The sequence below is a fragment of the Mesocricetus auratus genome, unplaced genomic scaffold (assembly GCF_017639785.1).
Source record: "Mesocricetus auratus isolate SY011 unplaced genomic scaffold, BCM_Maur_2.0 Super-Scaffold_6730, whole genome shotgun sequence".
Taxonomy (NCBI): Eukaryota; Metazoa; Chordata; class Mammalia; order Rodentia; family Cricetidae; genus Mesocricetus; species Mesocricetus auratus.
Window position 1 is genome coordinate 93511820 of NW_024429184.1, and position 22990 is coordinate 93534809.

At 47.4% G+C, this 22990-nt stretch overlaps 2 protein-coding genes across 5 annotated transcripts in view; one reads left to right on the top strand and one right to left on the bottom strand.

Moving 5' to 3' along the window:
* Ppargc1b (PPARG coactivator 1 beta) overlaps positions 1–7307 on the top strand; it is a 109926-nt gene extending 102619 nt beyond the window's left edge. Inside the window, 1 exon segment of the mRNA XM_005074679.4 lies at positions 45–7307. Coding sequence (XP_005074736.1) covers positions 45–145 — 101 coding nt within the window. The 3' untranslated portion in view covers positions 146–7307.
* A 3767-nt stretch (positions 7308–11074) lies between these two features.
* The window catches only part of Pde6a (phosphodiesterase 6A), a 90599-nt gene continuing 78683 nt past the window's right edge, over positions 11075–22990 (bottom strand). For 3 of the 4 annotated variants that reach the window (XM_040741750.1, XM_005074681.3, XM_040741748.1), the window contains exons 18-22: positions 20161–20224; positions 19684–19758; positions 17992–18075; positions 16201–16348; positions 11075–13816 (exon numbers count right to left, since the gene is read on the bottom strand). In XM_040741750.1, coding sequence (XP_040597684.1) covers positions 13740–13816; positions 16201–16348; positions 17992–18075; positions 19684–19758; positions 20161–20224 — 448 coding nt within the window. In that variant the 3' untranslated portion in view covers positions 11075–13739. The remainder of the gene's footprint in view (positions 13817–16200; positions 16349–17991; positions 18076–19683; positions 19759–20160; positions 20225–22990) is intronic. The other variant, XM_040741749.1, reaches the window with a different exon arrangement.

Below are 22990 nucleotides of genomic sequence, written 5' to 3' on the forward strand. Positions count from 1 at the left end.
TTGGGACTGAGTTTCTTACCGCCCTACCTCTCACTGATCCACAGATCCCACATCTGAAGAAGTCCTTCCCTCATCTGGGAAAAGCAAGTATGAAGCCATGGATTTTGACAGCTTACTGAAAGAGGCCCAGCAGAGCCTGCATTGACATCAGCCTTAACCTTCGAGGAATACCTCAATACCTCAGACAAGGCCCTTCCAATATGTTTACGTTTTCACAGAAATAAGTATATGAGAAGGAGAGCGAGCCAATGAGCGAGCGTGAGAGAACACACGTGAGAGAGAGAGACTTGAATCTGCTGTCGTTTCCTTTAAAAAAAAAATCAATGTTTACATTGAACAAAGCTGCTTCTGTCCGTGAGTTTCCATGGCGTTGATGTTCCACTGCCACACGAGTGTCCTCGCTTCCAGCGGATCGTCCTGGGTGCGCTTCCAGCGGATCGTCCTGGGTGCGCCTCAATGTGCTGTCAGTCATCTGTCCCTCCCGCCCGACTGACTTCCTTCTGTAGACTTGAGCTATGTTCCCCATAACATCTTCTGTCTGTAGTGTGTGATATGAAATTGTTACTTGTGAATAGAATCAGGATTAGAAACTCATTTTTAATTGAAGAAAAAAAAAGTATATCCTTAAGATAAACGTATTTATGGCTCAGATATACTGTGCCTGGGGTTATTGTATTGCTTCCTTGATTGTTTAACTATGCACTGTCATGAGGTGTTTGCTACTGAGCTGCGCTGCTCCCCTGGCCGTGTATTCCTGGAGGTGTTGGGTGGCCACTGGGTCCCCAGGAAAGATTGGGTTGCAGTCCCGGGTAGGAAGAGTGGAGAGAGGTGTCCAGGTGTCCTCCACCAAGCCCCAGTGTCTTTTATTTTATTTTAAGTGAGTTCCACTCAAGCTGTAATGAGAATTCCTTCCCCCTATCCGACTCACACTTGGAGAGTGCCTGTCTTTATTGCTCAGAGCCATGAGTGCCTGTAGGGAAAGAGGACAGTGCTCTGTGAGGTGGAGTGTCTTGCCCAAGGTTCCATGGCCAGGCAGTGTACAGAGCAGTAATCCACACCATGCCTCCTGACTCCAGGCCCCAGCCTGCTGTAGTAGTTAGCATAAAAATGCAAAAGTCAGAGGCTGGGGTTAGCTGAGTTGAACAATAGGCTAGAAGCTTAGTAGTAGCTTATTGGAGAAATAGGTCAACAGTTCACTCACCAGCATTAAGGCAAATTCAAGCTTCATTCAGCACTGGCTCAGGTGTCCCTCTGCTTTGATCCTCCATGTCCCGTGACTTATCCTGCCTGTGGATACTCCTCAAGGCTTTGAGACACCTGCAAGTGGTACACAGACTTCACCAAGGAGCCGTCATTTTGGGCAGGGAGGGCAATTGATAGCCCGTACTATAGCCTACTGCTGTCCTTACTGTCCCTCCTCTGTAAAGGTGCAGGATGAGGGGTGTACAGGTTGGAGGTGGACAAGGCACTCCCAAGGAGCATTCACAGTGGAGTCCCCTTCAAACTGTTCTTGACCACTGTCAAAGCCATATCCAGTATGGGTTCCTGGGGGTCTTTCATGAGGGAGAACCAGCTAGGCAGAACATCCACTCTAATGCTTCATATAGATCAGTCCTCCTTGGTCTTGTGACATTTTCTTTCTTATTCCCCTGCCCCTCAATGTTCTGCCAAATAAGAAAGTTTGAAAGTAAATGATTCATTAAATTAACCAAGCTAAATTAATCTGCTATTAATCCCAGGCTTATTCTTTTGAGAATTGGTGTTTTGTTGTTGTTGTTGTTTTAAGATTTCAAAATACCTTAGTAAAGAAAGTGAGCCCCATGATCTTATGCTTGGTGTTGGGAATACTCTCCACCCGTAGATAAAACTGGAGGAGACTGTCTTTAGCAGAAATAGGGAAACAGACTATCTGTGTGTTAAATCTGTTGACCTCCCTAAACCCAGATTCCTTTTCTGTGAAATAGACTGAAGGGCACAATTAGACAGTAGATGTCTTAGCTTCTGCTCAGGCAGAATCTAGTCAGTTATGACTCCCACATCCTTGGTCAATGCAGACATACTTAATTATCATAGCACTAATTTTTTTGTGTGTGGGGAAGCCTGGTTGTGCTATTAGAATCTTTAACACAGTGCTCTGGGCAGGCATTACTAATTGGTTGTTTAATTTATTTGATGCCCTGATCTAGTGGTAGTCTTTGGAAGACTACCTTTGTAGAGCCATATGCTGGCTGGTTTTTATGCTTACCACATCTCTGTCATGACCTCGTCCCTGGGGGCAGGGTACCCTTGAAGCCATTACTTGGCAAAAGACTTCCCAATACTGTTAACAACATAGTATAGAGAGGGGAGGGAGAATAGCAAACAGGAATATAACTGGAGAAGGTGTGGCTTCTAAGGATAGATCCAAAAAGAGACTCTTCAAAGCACAGACCCAGTCGTTCTGAACTCCTTTATAGTTATCCATTGCCTAGCGCATAGTAGACACATGGAAAACGGGGTATAGAACGGAGCCAAATTAAAGCTCTTCACTTACCTCCACTAAAACTTGGGCTCTAATCATGGCAGAAAGCGAGTGTTTACTGAAATTACCTGATGGAAAAGAGAATAGATTTAATCTGGAGAGCCATTTGAATTCTGACCCCACCAAGATCTTCTTCCTGGGCCTCGGAGTGTAGGCGTTGTCCGGAAAACCCTAAGCTCTTCCTATTCACACCCAGTTACACTGAGCCAGATGATGGTTGCTGGGGTAAAAGAACAAATTCTTAGCAAACAGTAAGTCTCTCTCCCCAGCTAGGGTTAACTGGAGCTGCTCAGTCACTTCACTCGAAGTCACTTAGATGTTGGCTCTTGAGCAAAGCAGAGCTTTGAGCCTGGAGTTGGTGCCTGATGTCCCATCGGTCACGCTGAGAGCTGACGCCTATCAAGGGTTTCTGGTATCCTCCACTAACCCTCTCATAAAAACAGGCTACCAGGTCTGCAAATGACCAGTCCTGTAGATGACCTCTCTCGGAAGATTCACTCGGTGCTGCATATAACTTAACCAAGGAGACTGTCAGGCCCCTCCAAGACCATTTGGTCCTTTTCCCATTGAATCAATGAGTAACCCAGAGGGAGCAGCTGCTATTGGCAACCATCTCATTGTAACTGTCCTAATGTGTCTCAATGATGTTTACGTGTGATTGCCATACAGCTTCCTAGACTGTTGGCAGCCGCCCAGGGAGGGCAGGCTCCGTGTCATCTCTGTGCTGTGCCGGTATTTTTCTAGAAATGTCCAATCCAACCACTAAGTGGAATTCTTCCATCTCCTTCCTCAGTCAGTACAAGGCTGAGTCAGAGTCCTCTCTCTCGGTGTGTGTGTGGGGGACTCTGGTTACCGAAGGAAAATGCATCATAGGTAAAGAATATGAGTGGATGGAGTACAGCTAGGGTCCCTACTCCCCATCCCCCTGGCATACATTGTGGCCCCCACTAGACAAATGCTCGGAGTCAGGAAGCCGTCCTACGCCTGTGTCCATCCGTTGACCTTGTATCATGCGGTGAACAGCAAGACTCCAGGGATGGGAGGAGTACTCCGAGCCAGCCACGAAGACTTGGCCCTCAAGTCCTAACGTGGGAAGACATGCAGTTAGATGTCCTTTGTGACCTCAAGCCTTACAGGTCAGTGTTTTGGGTGAAGGTGTGATATGCCTGCCACGGCCACTATGCAGGTAGTAAATGGAGAGAAAGTACAGGTGGCTCTTTTTGCATGGCCAGCTGTATTCAGGGTCTGTCCCAGCCTCTGAGGTCTGCTCACCTCTCAGCTGACCCTGCTGCTGCAAATGCTGAGCACCTCTCTCTGAACCAGAGTCTCCCTTACAGGGTGTGTGACGTGACTCACTGGGGTCAAAAGGGTTGTTCTTGACATTCGGTTTTCAGCGGTTGAGATCAGCTTGAGAAAGCCATATTCCAGTGTCACGTGTGACGTTGGAAAGGGATTGCGTGTGTAATAGTAAATAGTGTGAGCCTGCTGGTTTCATTAGCCAAAGAAAAGGGATCCCTTCACCCTTCCCACTGGGGCAGAAGGAAACTAACCACTATTTATGTGCAATATGTTGATGCAACTCTCCAAATCCCTGAGGGTTTTGCATACAGGAGATGAGCTCCAGGGCTGTTTGAAGAGTCTGGGGATACAGGGTAAGTGCAGGGAGAGCCTGGGATAAAAACTTTCATGTACAGAGATGGCCTTGGCCTAGAACAGATGGGAGTGTGGGCAGGGTGCCCCTGACATTAGCTGCAGAACACCGGGTCACCCGGGAAGTAGCTAATCAGACACTTTGCACTCATCGACAAAAGCACTTTGAGAAACCTAACACTTGAGCCTTGCTCCACATTCTCCTCCGGCAAATATGTGTATCCTTTACCTATGTGAGGTGCTGTCCTAAAGGCTGGGTGAGAGGGTAGGGAAGGGGGCTAGTGTGGGGAAGAAAACAGGCGTCTTCCAAGGCGGAAGTCATGAGAGCCTGCAGCCAGCCAGTCCTTGGCTGTCCTCTTCACTAGAAGCCCAAGAAACAGGAGGATAGGGGTTTACATCTTGGGACCCACTTTTGTAAAGACTAAAAAGCAGCCCAGCCAATTGCAACGCTTTGTGGCGCAATCATTTCACTTGCTGTCTGACCTTCCACCCTGTTCCTTGAGCTCTTGAGCTAGCAAATGAAGCTATCCAATGATAATAGCATTCTCATCCGGGAGCCAAGGGCAACCCAGAGTTCCACTCTCTGGCTAGCTCAGGGTTGGCGGGTGGGGAGGGGGGCACTTTCTATAAGGTCATCAGCCTCCATCAGGATGAGATCCACATAGTCCTGGCTGAGGTGCCTTACATGAAGAGGCTAGCTTGCCAGGACAGACCCAAGCCATAGTTTCTTGTGGGGATGGCAAGGAATTAACCCCTCACTGGGCTCGTTGATAACTTCCGGTCTTGCATTGGCCTTGTCATCATCCCCACCGAACAGCTTTTAATCTGAATGTTGTGACCACTTGGCCGTCTCTTGCTTGCTTGCAGATAATACTAGCAATACACTTGTTTTCCCCAAACAGCTCAACTTAGACAGTTTTCACACATTGCTTTCAAATGATTGTAAAACACATGGGATAACAGGAGGCATGGATCACACTGCATATGTTTAGGGCAGCTTTTGTTTTTTAATCTTTAACGGTATAGCAGCAGTGACCAAGCCTTTGGAATTTGGGGAGACAGATTTTCATGAAGCCATTTAATCAGAATGCCTTGCATATCGGAAGGAGTACAGACATCCAAATACCCACACTGAGGGGCTTGCAGCGTATGATTTGGTAGATCTCCACTGTAAACAGCTCCTCTGAAAGGTATTCATGTGGCTCCAACCCCTTTGTGCCATATTATTTTTTTGTCAAAGGATTCTCCAAGGAAGCCTTAGCAAGCCTCCTTGCTCCCTTTGGCTGGCCTTGGGTAGTGTCCTTGTGGTGGTGATTAGCCAGCACTTTGCCTTATCAATGTGTGGTCACCAGTCAATGACTGGTGTCAACTGGCCACCAAGACGGAAGGCAAAACTAAGTTCCTTTGGTCAGTCACCATGCCGGCCAACATTAACTTGGCAGTGAAATACAATGACACAAGTGAGTTGTCTTATGTGTTCAGTACCAATTTGGAACATCAGCAACTACCTAGATGCCGATGCAGTCTGGGAAATACACTAGTTATCCTGTGGTAGAAGAGATAGGGTTGAACCCTGAATCCAGGTGTCCAGAGGGGTTTACTATAACTGCAATACTGGCAGCCAAGCTGCCAACCTTGTTAAGTGAACCTCTGCTAGGTGACTTACATGGTACCTTTGGGACAAGTAAAGTTGGCTATGAGGATTGGGGGAGAAGGGGCCCTGGCCATGACCACTGAATAGCCAAACAGGTTTTGTTTTGTTTTCTTAATTTTTTTTGTGTTTTGTATTTTGTATTTTAAAATCTTGTCAGATGTTTTTATGTTAGGAATAATAAGTCATAAACTGTTCCCACCTTGGTTTCTGAAGGGGTGTTCTGATTCCAGTTGAAACAGGTTGGAGATCTCAAGGGAAGCATGGTCTGGAGAGTACATGGGACAGGGCAGTGGAACGCACCTGGGTTTCTAGGTGGTTGCTGAGGAAGCTGACCATCTGGAAGTCCACAGTGCAGTCCATTGCAGAGATTCACGCCGGCCTTCTTGTCTCCTGAGTCCCGTGAGCACTGGCCTGAGCATGTGCTTCAATGAGAAGCAGCTGCTGAGGTTAGAAGCAAGGCTGTCTGGCTCCCCAAGCCCTTCGTTCCAGGAGATGCTGTCAGTAGCTAGCCTTAATTGACTGGGCAAGGTGGTTCCTGTGCTCCCTTCCAGCAGTTCCAAATCTTGGACTCAAAAACTCGTTTCTCTTAGCGTGACCATGCAACCTAGAGAATTTTGAGCAATAGGGAGCCAGGGAAAGCCCTGGCTCTGTGACAGGGTCAAACCAGGGAATGGCTAAACTTGAGAAGTTTTGTCATACCCAGGATACAATTGTAAGGGGGCATTGTGTATTAGGGAGCTCAACAAGATAACTGTAGCCTGGGGTATGTGAATGTAAGGTTGTGTTTGTGGGTGTGTGTGCACGCACGGAAAGAAAACATTAGAATAAACTTGTGCGTGCGTGCGTGTGTGCGTGTGTGTGTGTGTGTGTGTGTTACATTGATGCATTTCTTGAGAAAGGTGCAAGAATTTCACCTATACAGAGGGACACATCTGCTTTATTATTTATAATAGAAGCTAAATTTTAATTTTTTAAAGGACACCGCTAATGATTGAAAATCGAGTTTTTAGTTTTGCTATTTTTTTTAATTGGTAGAAGATTTTTATATATTTTTCCCATTTCGTTGGGTTGTGTCCTTATTTATATAAATACTTTATCCGTGAGTGGCGAGGAAGAAGACTTCTTTGCTCTTAATTATTGTGGTTGTCATTGTCCCTATTTTATTTCCAGTGTGATTTATCTGTCTTACCTTCTAAATGAGAAACTGTTTTCCTGTATTTGTACATTGTCAGATTCTATAGTTTCGTAGATAATTTAACCAAATTGCTCTATGTATTATTATTCTGTGAGTATAAAGTTCTATTTTAACGTCTGTAAATACTTCAGAACTGGTTTCTTTTCTCGGCTCCTGCTGGGAGCTATTGTTTACATCACAAAAAAAAACTGTAGAATCTCTATGCTCATGTACTGTAAATAGTGAAGTGATCTGCTTATAAATAAACTGAACAAATACACTATGGAAATTAAAAAAAATGCCACCCACGCCCTGCCCTGCCCAGGGGTGTCTTTCATTATTGATCCTGTGAATTCATTTTGTTGGGGGGACAATCTCGTCACCAAATGAAGGAGAGAATCCAGACCCAATCTTCCAGTCTTGCCTTAGAAAAGTCCTGGCCAATGTTTAATTTGTTTTTTGTTTGGTCTTTATTTGCCCAGTGCTGGGAATTGAATCCAAGGTCTGGTACCATGGTGTTAGACCCCCTATACCTTCTTATTTTCATCTTGAGACTGAGTCTCACTAAGTTGCCCAGTCTAGTTCAGAACTCACTAGGTAGCCCAAATTGACTTCAAACGTATAATCCTCCTGCCTCAACCTCATGAGTAGTAGGAGCATAGTTACAAGCATGCTGGGCCCCAGCCAAGGGCTGCCCTCCCAACCTCTTCAGGTACAGTGACAAAAGTCAGGTAGCAGAGCTGCCCCTGTGTGCTCCAGGGCAACTTCTCTTTCAGTAGACGCCTCTCTCCTCTCCTTGCCATTTAATGACTAAACACAGCATGCTTAGGGACAAGCCTTTGCTTGAAAGTCAGTATCCTTTGTGGAGCTTGTAACAGAGCAGAAACTCAGTTCAGGATTAAAAGACCGAAGTCCAGGCACATCCCGCTGTCACGAAACCTGAACAGAAGAAGGGCAGGACACTTGCTCCCGAGGCACAGACAGATCTGCAATGGCAGTCACAGGATGTGTGCGCCACAGGCAGTGTTCGCTAATCTTGGACATCTTCTGGAAGAAGGCCAGGGACCTGGGCTGTGACTTGACCCAGCCTCCTACCCTCTCTGGCCTTCAGTTTCCTCCTTCTTTCAAAGGGGCCCTTGGAGTAGGCTTGTGCTCCATAAAGTTTGAGGGAAACTGTGCCCTTCCCTCTCCTTGAGACAACTGCATTGATATAAGCTTCTGCAGACCCGATCCCCAGTTTGGGGGGAAGCCATGTTTAAGAGATAGCCATTTATGGAAGGCAGGCAGGCAGGCAGGTGTTGTGTGCCACCCCAGGGATGGGGGCTTAACAGGATATGGAGCAACTGTCTCTACAGCAAGTCACTAGCAAAGGGAAAAGAGCCCAGCTAATCTCAGAGCCGATGGGTAGACCAAGGCCTTAAATTTCGTCTCTGTCTGTTAGAGCTTTTAAATGCTGGGGGTGAGAAACAATAGGAATATAGTTTGAATTTGAGCGAGTATGGCAGATATTTTTTGCAGCCTTTTGTACATGTTAGTGCATTGACAACTTTTGGGTTCTTGTGCTGACTTCATCAGTTTTAGTTGTGTGGGTGCTAACTCTACCAGGCACAGCACACTTAGATTTAGTCTGTTAGGAACAGCCAAGATGGCCTCTTAGTTGAACAGAAGATCTCCAACTGAAATCAATGGAGAATTCAAGAATAAAAAGTGGATCTTAAATCGAGTGGTGGTGGTGGTGGTGCATGCCTCTAATCCCAGCTCTCAGGAGGCAGAAGCAGATGGATCTCTGTGAGTTTGAGGCCAGCCAGGACAGGCTCCAAAGCTACAGAGAAACCCTGTAGAGCCTAGGAGTTAGCATTCAGGCATTTGCACTGGCCTCCTCTCAGGGACCTAACAGGACAGACATCAGCTGCAGCCACTAAGTAGAGAATTCTCTGTGCACATGTGCTGTGGTCCCTTTGAAAAGGGAAGCCCTTTTCACTCCTCTTCCCTCCACTCTTTCTCAGAGGCAGCCTCTGCTCCCCCTCCCAACAAACATCCCATGTGAGTTGTTGTGTGGTGTGACTTTTGGTGCCCCTAAGCTCCAACCCACCATGGTTGCCTTCCCGCCGCTGCTAAACTATTACATTGGTGTGAAGACTCGGCAGGCTCTCTTTGTGGCACCTCTGGCCCACAGGCGACTAGAGACATGCCAGGATCCTGTACCCAGTCTAAGTGCGACAGGGTTACTTTCCAACTAACCAATCACTAGGACGTCACCCAACACCGGCAACAATTGGTTAGTCCCCCTTCTGCCAGTTGGGAGTGACCATGGAGCACATGTCACCCCTCTAGTGTTCTTGGAGGTGGAGGGACCTCCAGCACTGTCTTTAAGGCTACAGTTGACCTTCTTCACCGAGACTCATCTCTGGTCGTTTCCCATGAGTGAGGCTTAATCTCTCAAGCATGGTTTCTCACCCTTTGGCCTCGTTCACAAGCCCTGGTACCAGGTGACCATGTCTCACTCAGGTTCTCAGCCCTTGGCCCTTGTTCTTGGGTGACAACATGCTAAATAGCTTGGGCCTACTCAATCTGATCCTCCCTGGGTGCATGTGACACTAGGATAGTCAAGCCTTGGATCTTCTTTCTCTACCTCACTCATGGAAACTGTGTCCTTGATCATCCCTCCGAGTTCCCCCACACCTCAGACCTCTACACCTAGCACCCAACTAAAAGGCTTCTAAACTTATCTGTCATTGCAGTCAAATCTGGTCCTGATGCCCCTTAGATAATCCAAATGGCCGCCTACCAGCAGCCTGGGTCCTGATATTATACGGGACCATTGCAACTTCTGCCATTGATTGCATAGTAGAAGGAGGACTGTGTCTAAGCCTTCTCTTACCTTAGCTCCAAACCTTCCCTCTGCTCTTCCTGTTCCCCCACTCAGCTCCTCCTAGCTATTAAGTCTGAACTAGAGGAACTGTCCACTACTCTCTTTTTTTAGAGGGGGGAGTTTAAGACAGGGTTTCTCTGTAGCTCTTGGAACCTGTCTTGGAGCTCACTGTGTAGACCAGGCTGGCCTCAAACTCATAGAGATCCACTTGCCTCTGCCTCTCCCCACCCCCAGTGTTGGTTGGGGTTAAAGGCATGCATGCGCCCAGCTCCGTCCACTACTCTTGACCCTGCTAACAAGCCTCCACTTTACCAACCTCAACTCACAAATTCTCCTCCTTCAGCTCCTTCGGTCTCCTCTTCCTCTCCACCATCTGGCACCCACTTTCACTCCAGCAACAGTCTTTAGTTCCACAGTTACTTGCTCCCGATCCTCTGTGGAAACCCTCCATCTCTCTCTACCCAGCCTAACCCGGCCGCAATTCTCCCTTCGTGAGAGGTTGCTGGGGTGGATGAACTGGTTAAGGCCCATGTCCCCTATTCATTAAGTGAACTTCATCAAATAGAAACCAAACAAAACTGAGGTCTTATACGTCTAACACTGTTTCGTTCCTTGAAGAATTCCAATATACCACCCAATCCTGTAGTCTCACCTTCAGTGATATATTTATATTACATATATATATATATATATCAGTTACATATATATGTGTGTGTAAATGATATATATATATGTAAAATTTGTCCCACCTAAAGCCCTTTACTCCCCCACCTGAAGACAATTTTCCTTCGTGCAATCAACCCCAACAGGACCTCATTTACGTTTCAGAGAACACTGAGATCAACTGCCTTGTCCCCCATTCCAGAAGAATGAGGCTTCACCCTACAGCCATGTTAAACTCTACTGGATTGAGAACCCCATGAAGAAGTAGACCCTTTCCTCCCTGAGCCCTCTTCTTGTTCTCCTATCTCTACTAAACACACCCTGCTTCTTCAGTTTCTTCTCTATGTATCTCCAATGACATATTAGAAAAATCTCTAATCAAATGACTGATCAACTATTTGTTACAGGACTACCAACCATTAGCCCCAGAACTGGGAGAGGCAAGACTACCAAACGTGCCCAGGTGGTGAGAACCAACAGGACCCCAGAGAGTCCCATGCCACTGCCCAGACTTAGAAAGGAGACTCACAGATCTCAACGTAACTTTTACTATCCCTTTATTTGGAAGGTACTCGGTCTACAATGACTGCCCTCAGTAATAAACATCTGTGTCTCCTGGTAAACTGGATAGAAAGAAGGTGCTTTAAGGTTTGTTTATGTGAGGATATGAAAACTTAAGTGGTGATAAGAAGAAGGTGGTTTGGGGCATAGAAAACGATGGAACACGTCTCAGATTTCTTTGCCACTGTTATGGTAAGACTCCAAAAGTTCATAGTCCTAACATTAATCGGTGGGATTCCAATTTAATCTAGCTCTGGCAGAGAGCCACTTCTATTGTCATGGCCACAAGCTTAGCACTTTAAATTCCCTTTGATTGTTTTCTAACTATAGATTTAAAAGTGCTTTTCATTGTGCTAAAAACTTCTGTCTAACCTATATTCACTCAGTCTTCTGGACAGAGGAAAGAGTGTTAATGCTTTTTAACCAGAGTCATTCTTGGGTCCCCTATGACTCAAAGGTGTGAGTCTACTGCCTTTTCTACAATGTGGATTTCTGTATAGATTGCCAACAGTGGGAATGCTAATGTGTCTAAAATATCTCTCTTTTTGTAAACTCAAAAACTTCTTGTGTCCTCCAAGGAATCAACTTGGATCTACCCTGAACAGGTCAGATGCACTACAGGTAAGTGCTGCCAATCAAAAGCCTAAGTTTCCCCACTTCCTGCCTGTTCCTGAGGGAGGGCTCTCACCCACCTTTCTCTGGTTTTTGGACTGCCCTCCCTCAATTATCAGGACCTAAGAAAAAAATTCCCCCTAAATTTAACTTCTTCTTCTGCTCTGCAGAATCTTGCTAGGTCTGGGAATCCCTTAATCTGCATCTGGGACAGCTTCAAAGTGACAAGCTCCAAGTGGCCCAACTTCACAGACTGCTTCAACTAGACCTGCGCTTTCCTAGCATAGGATGGTCCTACAGAGCCCACGCAGTGAGTGAAACAGCTAGTTATCCCAGGAATGGCCAGCATCCCAGCTTTCTCAGGTCCCCAAAAGATGCTGATGACCCCAGGACAACAGGAAGCAGTCTCGAGAACACAGCACCATCATTCCAGCCTCACCTGCTACCCCTTCCTTTTTTGTTTTTTTTGTTTTTTTTTTTTTTGGTTTTGGTTTTTGGTTTTTTGAGACAGGGTTTCTCTGTGTAGCTTTGGAGCCTGCCCTGGCATTTACTTTGTAGACCAGGCTGGCCTCGAACTCACAGAGATTCACCCGCCTCTGCCTCCCGAGCACTAGAACTAAAGGCGTGCGCCACTGCTGCCCAGCTGCTACCCCTTCCTATTTCCTCAACTTTTTATAAAAAACAAAAGGGAGAAATGTTAGCATTCAGGCATTTACACTGGCCTGCTCTTAGGGACATAACAGGACACTTCATCAGCTGCAGCCACTAAGTAGAACACTCCCTGTGTGCATGCACCATGCCCCCTCATAAAAGGGAAGCCCTTCTCACCCCTCCGCCCTTCTCCCCTCCCCTCTCACTCAGAGGCTGCCCTCCCACTGACTTCTCGTATAGGGTGCCCCTTGGCTCCTGCTGCCATCAAACTACTGCACTAGGGACCTGGAGCCAGAATGGCCTTGCACAGTTGACCCATGTTGGGCAACATGGCCAGGCTTTTCCTCCTCAGGCATAGGTTCCCTTGAAAAATGCCACCAAAGAAACCCCAGGAAGAGCTAATTGCTGAAGCCCTCAGTCCTCCGTTTATGTACATAGTTCACGACTGGGCATGAAACGGTCACCCTCTCCATGTGACAGTGTTGTGTTAGAAAATGCTCTCTTTCTTGAAAGATGTGTGACTTTCCCCTTGAGATAGGGTCTCACTGTCTAGACTAGGGCCTCTTAAACTCCCCCATCTTCCCTGTCCTTTCCTTAGTGCTGGGATTACAGACGTGTGCTGCCATGCCCGGTAAGTCATGAGACCTTTAAAGATGCTTACTTCCTCTAAAGACTATAGAAGACTGAAGGGATATGTGTGGAAATTGCCTTTAAATCTGCCAGCTAAGTCACGGGTGGTATTGAACACAGATACTCTTCCTAGCCTGAGAGTTTAAAGTAAGCCTGGACTACATGGTGGGATCCAGAAAGAAATGAGGGAAGGGAGAGGGGAAGATTGAAAATGAATGTAAAAACCCATGAAACAAATATGACCAAAGCTTGGTGTTCAAATCTGGATCTCTACTTTTGAATCAGCAAAAACTTTCATAATAAAACACTAAATTATAAGAACGTATAAGAATTATAAGAACAAAAATAATTAAAGTAAGTCAGTATATGAAGTCTAGAATATTGGGCCAAACTCAATAGATGTTTCAGGATTAAAAACAATCTCTAAATTAGGCATGGTGGGTGGTACAAGCCTTTAATCCCAGCACTTGGGAGGCAGAGGCAGGCAAATCTCTGTGAGTTCAAGCCAGCCTGGTCTACAGAACTTGTTTCAGGACAGCTAGGGTTACACAGTGAGTCCCCTGTCTAAAACAAAACAAAAAACAAAACCGCAACAAAGCAATGTCCAAGAACACTTCACGATATAGACGCCTGCTGTATTCTATCAGCTCTCAAGGATTCTTTAACCATCCAAGAAGATATGTGGCTTTCCATTGGCCGGGGTGACCCCTTCCTTCCTGAGGGCTGTGCCACCTGCCAGCAGTGTCCTCAGCTACTGGATACAACAGGACTTGGATGCAGGTGCGCCCCCTGGGCTGGGGTTTCCTCCTGGCTGGTTCCCGGAAGCACCTGTGAAGGACGGGAAAGCACCCAGAGAGTCAGAGAGAGCTCTAGCAAACTTTGACCTGTTTGGACAAAGCTGAAGGCTTGGCACGGGCAGAGAGCAGACTGGGTAGGGAAGGGGAGTGGGATGCGGGGGAAGAGGGGAGGTGGGAAGGTGTCAGGAGAAGCAGGAGAAGCAGAAGTGCTTCCCCACTGAGAAGCAGCACAGGGTGGCAAATGGCAACCATGGCTTAGATGTCTGTGAGACATGGGAGGCTGCAGGAATTGACATGGAGGAGAGAAGGCCAAGGCTTCAGCCACCATCACGCAGACGTGACTACTGGTGTGGACAGATGTCGACTCTTAAAAAAAAAAGAAAAAGTGAAAATCTGTTTGTGTTTTGTTTAAACACGGGGTATCCCAACTTTAAAATGTAGACAGCAAATTCATATTTTAAGAAAAAGCTCCTGGGCTAGAGGAATAGATCAGGGATAGAGCACTTGCTTAGTATTTGTTAGGCCCTAGGTTCAAGTCCCAGCACTACTATTTTTAAAAAGGAAAAATCATAGGCCCCGTGTTTACACAAAGGCAGTTTTTGCAGTAGCTAAACCCACCCAAGAGGGCACTGATATATAAGATACCCTGTGGAAATTGTTCTTTTAAATCACCCGCAGTCTACTCATAGAAGAACTGGGGGTCAACAGTGTCTATGCTCAGACAGTCAGACATCATGTGGCAGGGACAAGAAGCCAAGTCCTATGAGGAAGTAGAGCACACAGACAAAGAAATGACAAGCCAGGGGGAGGGGAGGAGGGTGTCATGTGAGGGGAGCTGGGACAGACAACTCCGTCTGAAGCTAGGGTGTTGACGTCTCTGCGACACCCCCATTAACCTCTCTTCCAGCACACAGCCTCTGTCTATCTATCTCTCTGTCTCTGTCTCTCTCTGGGTCACACATGCCACAGCACGTGTGGAGGTCAGAGGATCACTTGTGGGACTCAGTTCCACCTGAGGCAAGGTCTCTGGGGTCCACTGCTTTGTATACCCCAGGCCTATGAGCTCTCCCCATCCCGCTGTAGAAATGCTCAGGTTGCAGACACGTGATTCCCCCTGGCTTCTTATGGGCTCCAGGACTGAACTCAGATCATTAGATTTGTGCTTTTTTGAGCTAAGTCGTCTTGCTAGCCTTTTGTTGTTGTTGTGGGCTTTTTTTGTTTTTGTTTTTACGAGTGTTCAGCAGGAATCTCCAGCTCATCCCTGCTTGATCTGTTCATTCCTCCCTCTCCAAACCCCACCCTTTCAGAAAAGCCACCAAAAGCCCAGTTCCACAGTGGCAGCAGCTCCTCCCTTGAAGCTGCTAGCTGCTTAAGGCCCCACCTAAAAGTGTTATAATTGGGCACAAACCCAGCTTGTAGAGGACACGCCATCACCTGCCCCTGCACCCACAGGGTATTTAAGGCCTCTCCTTTAGACTGGCCTGTGATTTCTCTCCTGCCCACCTCCCCATCTCTGGGGGCTGGAGGGTCACCCGGGAGTGCTTTGCCCAAATAAACCTGGTCTTGTACTTTTTAATTTGATCTGGCTAACAGCATCAGTGGAGAAACCTACCATCGGGGCTACAGGAAACCTATCAACAAGAAGGCTGGCCTTGAGCTCAAAGCAATTCTCCTATCTTAGTCTCCTGAATGCTGCGATTACAAGCATGTGTCCCTATGCTCAACTCTACACAACCCCCTGTGCACATGGTCATGTGCATGAGTGCAGGTATGGTCATGCCATGGTTCACATGTGGAAGAAGGTCAGCCAACAACCTCAGGTGTCTCTTCACCATGTTTGAAACAGGGTCTCTTACTATTCATTGCTACCTGGCTTGTGAGTTTTGGGAGATTCTCTTGTCTCTGCCAGTCTTCAGCATAGGAATGTTGTGATCACTCTCTCTCTCTCTACACACACACACACACACACACACACACACACACACACACACACTGTGGCACCTGACTTGAAGTTAGTTCTGGAGATCTGAACTCAGGTTCTCACATCCATGTGGCAATGATGTTACATACTGAGCCATCTTTTAGCCTCCACTACATATGGTTATTTTTTCTGGTTTCTCTGTAGCCCTAGATGTCCTGGAACTCGCTCTGTAGACCAGGCTGGTCTGGAACTCACAGAGATCCTCCTGCCTCTGCCTCCCGAGTGCTGGGATTAAAGGCGTGCGCCACCACTGCCCACACGTGGCTCTGCCTTGTGTTCAACTGTGGATCCTAGAGCATCCCTGGGCCTCCATCTAGGGACCAGAGTCTGCCATGCTCTCAGCACCCTCCCACGCAGCGCCGAGACACCAGGCGCAGATGCGCTGTGTGCTGAAGGGTGTCTGGCCAAGGCTCCGCCTGGCCTCTGCTGCACACCTTGCTTGGCTGCCTGCTGCTTCTGCTTCTCCTCCTCTAGCGCCTTCACCTTGGCCTCATACTCGTCGGCCAGCGCCTTCCATTCCTTGCGGTTGTTGGTTATCCCATCCAGCATGGGTGTAATTTCCTCATGGAAACGGGAGAACTCCTGGGAAGAAGTGTGAGAGGGACGGAGGAAGAGAGAGACAGACTATAGGGTAGGGTCATTGCCCCAGGACCCTGGCTCGAGTTGGGGCGTGTTCTACCTGGCACTGGTGTGAGCTGCCCTTCATCCTGCTGACACTAGGGAGCCCCTCCTCTCCCTCCTTTCCCCATGGCCATTCCTTCAGGGTGACATGTACGTCTTAGTGTGCCATTCACTGATCTCTGTCCTTTCACTATCCGGAAGTCACCCCAAGTCTCACTTCATGAATGTTTCCTCTTATCTGACTTCCTATAACTGTTCTCTTTCTGGAACACTCTATCCTTCCCCTTTTCCTTGATGTCCCTAGTTCCCTAACATTTCCTCAGGGAAACCTTTTCTAACCCCCCCTAGGTAAACTGAGTCCCCGTTGGATATCCCCAAATTCCTCCTCTAGTCAACTCCCACTTCCTTATAATGACTCCCTCTGCCTGCCTCTCCCAGAGGATGGCACTTAGAGATGGCAGGAATACTGGCTGCCTCATCCCCTCAGTTGGTTCTGGCTTAGCATAACCAAAGTCTAGAACACACAAACACTTCATAAATACTCACTGACTTAACCTGGGCTATTATGATGGCTCACATAAACTCCTGCAACTCTAGGGACTGAATAATGCCTTGGGCACGGTACACTGCAATCTGTGGGGCAATTTATTTCCTTGGGTCTTTTGAGTCCCCCACACCCACCCCATAAGGGATGTCTCATCACTCTTGCATTAGTAGGTGAGAGAATGGGTTGCAGATTGGCAAAGTAGGTTTGCTGAAGTGAGTAAGGTCCATCGCAAGAGGGGCCAGTCAGGATCTACTATCCCCAGAGATGGCAACGTTGTGGTCTAGGCTCTACCAGAAGCTATATGACCTTGGGACGGTCACTGCCAAAACTCACTTTCATCTAGATAGTAGGATAGTAACAGCACCTACCCAAGAGTAGTTGGGATTAAGCCAGTAAATGTGATGAGGCCCAGCAACGCCATGCCTAACACTACTGCTGGCAGTGTGAGCACCAGTCATGCTGCCTGTCTGTGTGACAACAGAGATACTTGGCCCCTCTCTCTGGCTTGGGTGTTAGGTGCCCCAGCTCAAGTCCTGCTGCATGGGTGGGTTTGGAGATGCTGGCCCTGACATTTATTGTCTCTGACCTCTCTCTCCCCGAGTATAATGTGGTCAGAAGAAAAATAATTAATGGGAGGTGGAGTAGGGCATGGTAGTATAGAGACATTATACTAGCACTTTGGAGGTGGTGACAGGAGGCTCATGAGTTGGAGGTCAGCCTGTGCAACATAGCCTGGCCATGTTCATAAAACCAAGAGGAGACAGGTGGATAGTGGAGATGAGCTTGGCAGTGGTAGGCCTCTCACGAAGGAGACTAACCTGGACAAGAACTCCAGGAGAAATTCTAGCTTTCCTTTTTATAACAACATTGTGTCGATGAAAGCATGCTTAGCCATTTGTCCAATGAGCTCCAGACTTCAGCCAAAAGTACCTACCTCTGTAGAGCTGACCTGAGAACCAAGTGCCACTGGAGGCAAAGTTTTTTTTTTTTCTGCAAAGTGTCACATGTTTGGCAGGGTTCATTATTCCCGATGTCTGCTGGGCTCTAGGAAGCCTACCTTATAGACAAAGGTGCACACAAAGTCAATGAAACCAACTTGAAGCTTGGGGAGCTCATCTGCCTTGTTTCTGTCCATCATAGGCTGTCATGGGAGAGAAAGAGTTAATGACATGGGACTCACCCAACCTAAGAAACATTCTTGCTTAAAAAAGAAAAGAAAAGAAAAAAAGAAATGGGAATGGTGGTACAAGCCTGTAATCACAAATTGAAAGTCATCCTAGATACAGAGTCTAAGGCCAACCTGTGATGTGGAAGGCTCTGTTTCAGTAGTAAAATAAAGTACTAAACTCACCAAGCTTCCGGATTGGACTAACAATTTGGAGAAAAGGTAGAATATAGAGGAGAACGTGTTCATGAGTGTACAGAGTGTAAGTGACCAAGCCAGAGTGTGGGAAATACTACACAAACAAACAGTTACTGTCTTTAACAATGCCTGGGGGTAGAAAGGGAGGGATGAGGAAGGGGAGAGAGAGAGGAGAGGGGAGGAAGAAAGGGAACCTAGGGTGACCTCCTGATACTTCCATGAGGCTTCAGGGTTGGATCCACACTGTTTGGATTCTGGTTTGGACAAATAAACGGAATTCTTTTTCTCCATCAGAGAAAATGAGCAGAGACTAGGAGTGAACTGGTTAAAGTATTACTGTTGATGTTGTAAGTGGGAAATGGTGGTGGCCCTAGCCATGGTTTTTTTTTTTTAAATCTGTTATCAAATCTTCTTTCTTAGCGATAAAATGTTCAGGAAGAAATGGCTGAGTCTGGGATTCACATAAAATACCACAGCCAAAAGAAAAAGGAAGGGAGCATGGAGCAGAATAGGTAAAACAAGAATGGCAAGTTTTGCTAATTGTTGACTCTGGCTAATGGTACAAAGAGATCACTAACTATTCAGTCAGCATTTTAAAATATTAAGAGAAACAAAGATGGCAGTGGTGCCGAGAGCAATGTGCATTATGACAGCTCACGAGGTTTCAGAGAATATTAGTAAGTGGCCTAGATACCGTTCTTAAGCTATTTTGACAAAGAAGGTGGCTGCTTTTTGCCTGGTCCTAAAAATCTGCCTGAGGCAAGGCAGGCGAAGAGAGGACAGAGGAGGGAAGATTACAAATGCTTGGGGCTCTCAGTGTCCCTTGCCACACTCTGCTCATGTGGCGACCCATGCACCCTTGGCTCCCTCACAGCTCAGTCCGGCTCCCACCAGTGGTTTGTCTTTTTTATTCATCCTCTCCAGGCCTTCTTCCTAACTCCACCCTTTGGGGACAGTTTCTAACTGTCAGAAGCCAGCTGACTGACCCGGCCAAGTCAGCTCTCAGTGGTAAGATAGGTTCCCAGATAGACAGGCTTCCCCTAGCTGGCCCTGTGCAACTAGAATGGAGCCAGGGTAAGTGGCCCCTGCACCTCTGTATTACTAGCAATCAGTTTGGTGTCCACTGATCAAGCTCTGCTTAGCTGGGGTAGCTAAGGACCAACATGCTGGCCACAAGGCTTTCAAGCTGCAGAGGGTGAGTGGTCGAGCATGTGTTTCTGGTCCCCATTCTGTTCTCAAGGAATGGGTCCAGGAACCATGTGCCACCTCAGAGAACCACTGTGCTAGTAAAAGACCACCCCAAGGTAAGGTCACTCAGCCCTGTGTCATCGGTCACATCCCTGGGTCGAGAAGAAACTGAACTTGATGACACCCCCCTCTACTCACAATGGGATTCTGCTGCAGCACCGTGCGCTCCAGGTCACCTTGTTCCCAGAACTCAGCAGCCACCAGCAGAGCTACCTGCAACAGATGAACCCGATCACATATGCAGAGGCCAAATCCTCTGACCCCAACTCCCACCTCACTTGAGTTTCAAGCTCAGCAAATGAGGAAAGCCCACCCCTTCCCTGGTACTGCCTCTTGCCTCTGGACTGAGACCAAGAGAGTGGAGTTGGGCTAAAAGGGTCCAGTCTCATTAACTATGGTCAGCAAGCGGGCGGTGGTGGCACACGCCTTTGATCCCAGCACTTGGGAGGCAGATCTCTGTGAGTTCAAGGCCAGCCTGGTCACAAGAGCTAGTTCCAGGACAGCCTCCAAAGCTACAGAGAAAGTCTGCCTCGAAAAACAAAGAAACAAAAAACAAATAAACAAACAATGGTTACCAATATTGAGCCCCTCTGCCAGGACAGAAAGTGTCCATACCTTGCTTTGCACCTCCCAGGGCTTGGTGATGGCTGAGAGGTCACAGGCTGTCATCATCATGGCCCTGCATATAGAATACTCTCCGTCAGTCCAAAGCCAAGCTACAAACACCAATGAATTCATTTTCCCTCACTTTCCTCTGCCCCATTCCTAGTAGGTAGCTTCACCATTGTGTGAAGCAAGGGCTCACTTACTCCCCTCATTGTATCCAGAGTTTCAAGTCAGAGGTTGAACCCTGCCTCTGTATATAATCAGAGGTTCACCATCAGGCTCACTTCTCTAAGCCTCTATTTTCTTGTCTTGAGTAATAGTGGTGCTTCCATCGTAGAATAGACACAAAACTAGATGAGATAATGAACTTGAGAGTCAGTCTGTAGGGCCCAGTTATGGTCTGGGGATCTATTGCCATTGAGATCAGGTCGGACCCTGCTCCAAGATACAGGCTATTATGTAAACTGATTTCTCAGACTGGGCCTTGTCCTGAATGACTCTATCCTACAGAAGAGACAGGAGGAGCTTGCACTTTGCTGGACACACAGCATCATTTCCCATCTAGCACCACTCATGATGCACAGATTGGTAGTTTATTACCAAATGTAAAAAGGGTATTAGGCTACAGAGATGGCCCAGTCACCAGAATGCTTGCCCTGCAAACATAAGGACCTGAGGTTTGGTCCCCAGCACCCACACACAAAGCCAGGAACAGTGAGATACCCCTGTAACCCAAGCCCTGGAGGCAAGGGACAGGGGAAACAGGAGTGTGATCCAGGACTTTTCTTTTATTATGAGTTCTGGGATCTGAACTCAGGTTTTTGTGCTTGCTCAATAAGCACTTTACTGTTGCCTGAGCTAACTCCTTAGCCTCATCGATAATTTTTATAACTAATTATCTGTATATCAGCTGGTCTAAAAGGCCACTTGGTTCACTCATAAAACATTAACAAGTTTAAATAAAATCTTTAATTATGTAATGTGATTTTTAGTGGGTGAGTCTTAAGTGGATAAGCTCTCAGAAATGCGTATATTTTGTAGAGATGCCTTAATGCTTTATAGTAACCTCGGAATGTGTGCCCTGTGTTTAATGTTAGGTGTGTGCACATGTGATGCTTCTTAGTAAACAGATCAGGCAAGTAAATGATTAGTTGTACATACAAGAGTCACCACCTCCTGGTACTTGTCATTGTCCCCAGGTTAAAACTACAGGTGTGGCTTCAGGAGAGTACAAGGTATTTGCTTTACTTGGCTGAAGTATCTCATGGAAACATTCTCCTAGAGGCTGGGGAAGCACACCCATGTGTTTTATAATCAGACTTGGGCTGGAAGAAGGCCATGTAGCCCCAGGATAGCCAATCCAAACCTCATGTCCTAAAGGTGGCGTTGCAGTGTGTGCGCCCCCCCTCCCTGCACCGATCCAGATGTGGCCTAGAGTCCCAGGTGCTGTGCGAGGCATGGAGTTAGAGAGGCCCAGGTGGAGCTCATGGTCACTGGAGGATCACAGAGAAAAGCAGTCACGTGGCAATATACTAAGTAAGACAATAGAGTCCAAGGCACCAAAGATGAGGAGGGGAGGGGAACACCTAAAAGTAATAGCATCTAGTCCTGCCTGGGCTATCTAAGATGCAATAGTAGAGCTGGGCCAAGGGGAGTGCAGAGTAGCTCTCTGGTATGGACCAATGCTGTGTTCCCTTAAATCCATGGGTTGAAGTCTTGACATCAATGTCACGGTATTAAAAAGTAGGGCCTTCAGCAAACAATGTTACGGGAGGTTATGATGGAGTCAGCTTGGTAAAGAAGGCAGAGGGAGCAGCTGGCACCAGACTCCTGCTAACCGGAAGCCTGGTGCATTCAGAAGGCTGGGGCATGGGAGGGAGAATCTCAGGGAACCCTTGGAAGCCTTGTTAAGAAAAGCCAAATTGATCTGGGCATGGTGGCGCACGCCTTTAATCCCAGCACTCTTGAGGCAGAGGCAGGAAAATTGCTTGAGTTAGAGGTTAGTCTGGTCTACCCCCAGGACATCCAGGGCTACACAAAGAAACCTGTCTCAGAGAGAGGACAGGAAGATTTGTTGTGAAGAGAGACACGGTCACAGAGGTTTAGATGTGGAGACCTGCACTAGGGAGCCCAGGAAGGAAACCATTGTGGGAATGGGCAGAAGGGGAAGAAATCAAGAAAATGCCCAGGGAGTAACGGCAGTTGAAAAGTCAACTCAACTTGAGGAAGAGGGAGGCATGGAGACGAGAAGGAACAAAGTGAAGGAGGCAGGAGGTGTGTATAAGAAGAGACAGGAAGATCTGAGGCTCGGGAACCCACACCTTAGCCTCTTGTACGACCAGTGTCTCCAAGGGGGGGGGTGGAGTTTAATGCTTCCATGCGGGGCTTGGAAATCAGCCCAGCAGCATCCTGGCCTTCATCTTTGCTTGACTTGCAATGGCCAGAACAAGACGCCTGATGTCTTCCAGCTGAGTGTGTAAACCTCAGCGTATGACAGTCATACCAGGTTAGAACCTGTGGAATTCTGGTCTTGTGGGTAGAAGGAATCCAGTCATTTCATGCGGTCATAACCTTCCTCCTGAGAGGTATCACGATGAGTACAAAGAATGGTTTTGTAAGAGCACCAATTGTCATCACTTGATCAAATTACCCTGCAGTAGGGCAGCTGCCCAGAGAGCTCGGCTCTTTCACCTGCCCCCCCCCCCAGAACTTAACTGTGGGGCCCGGAGGCCTTCCTTCCTCCTGCCCTCCGGCTGACTTGCAGGAGAAAGCATTCAGGGAGGCCTGAGAATGAATGAGTATTCAACAGCAGGCCTTTTCTCTTGGGTCACAATCCTGG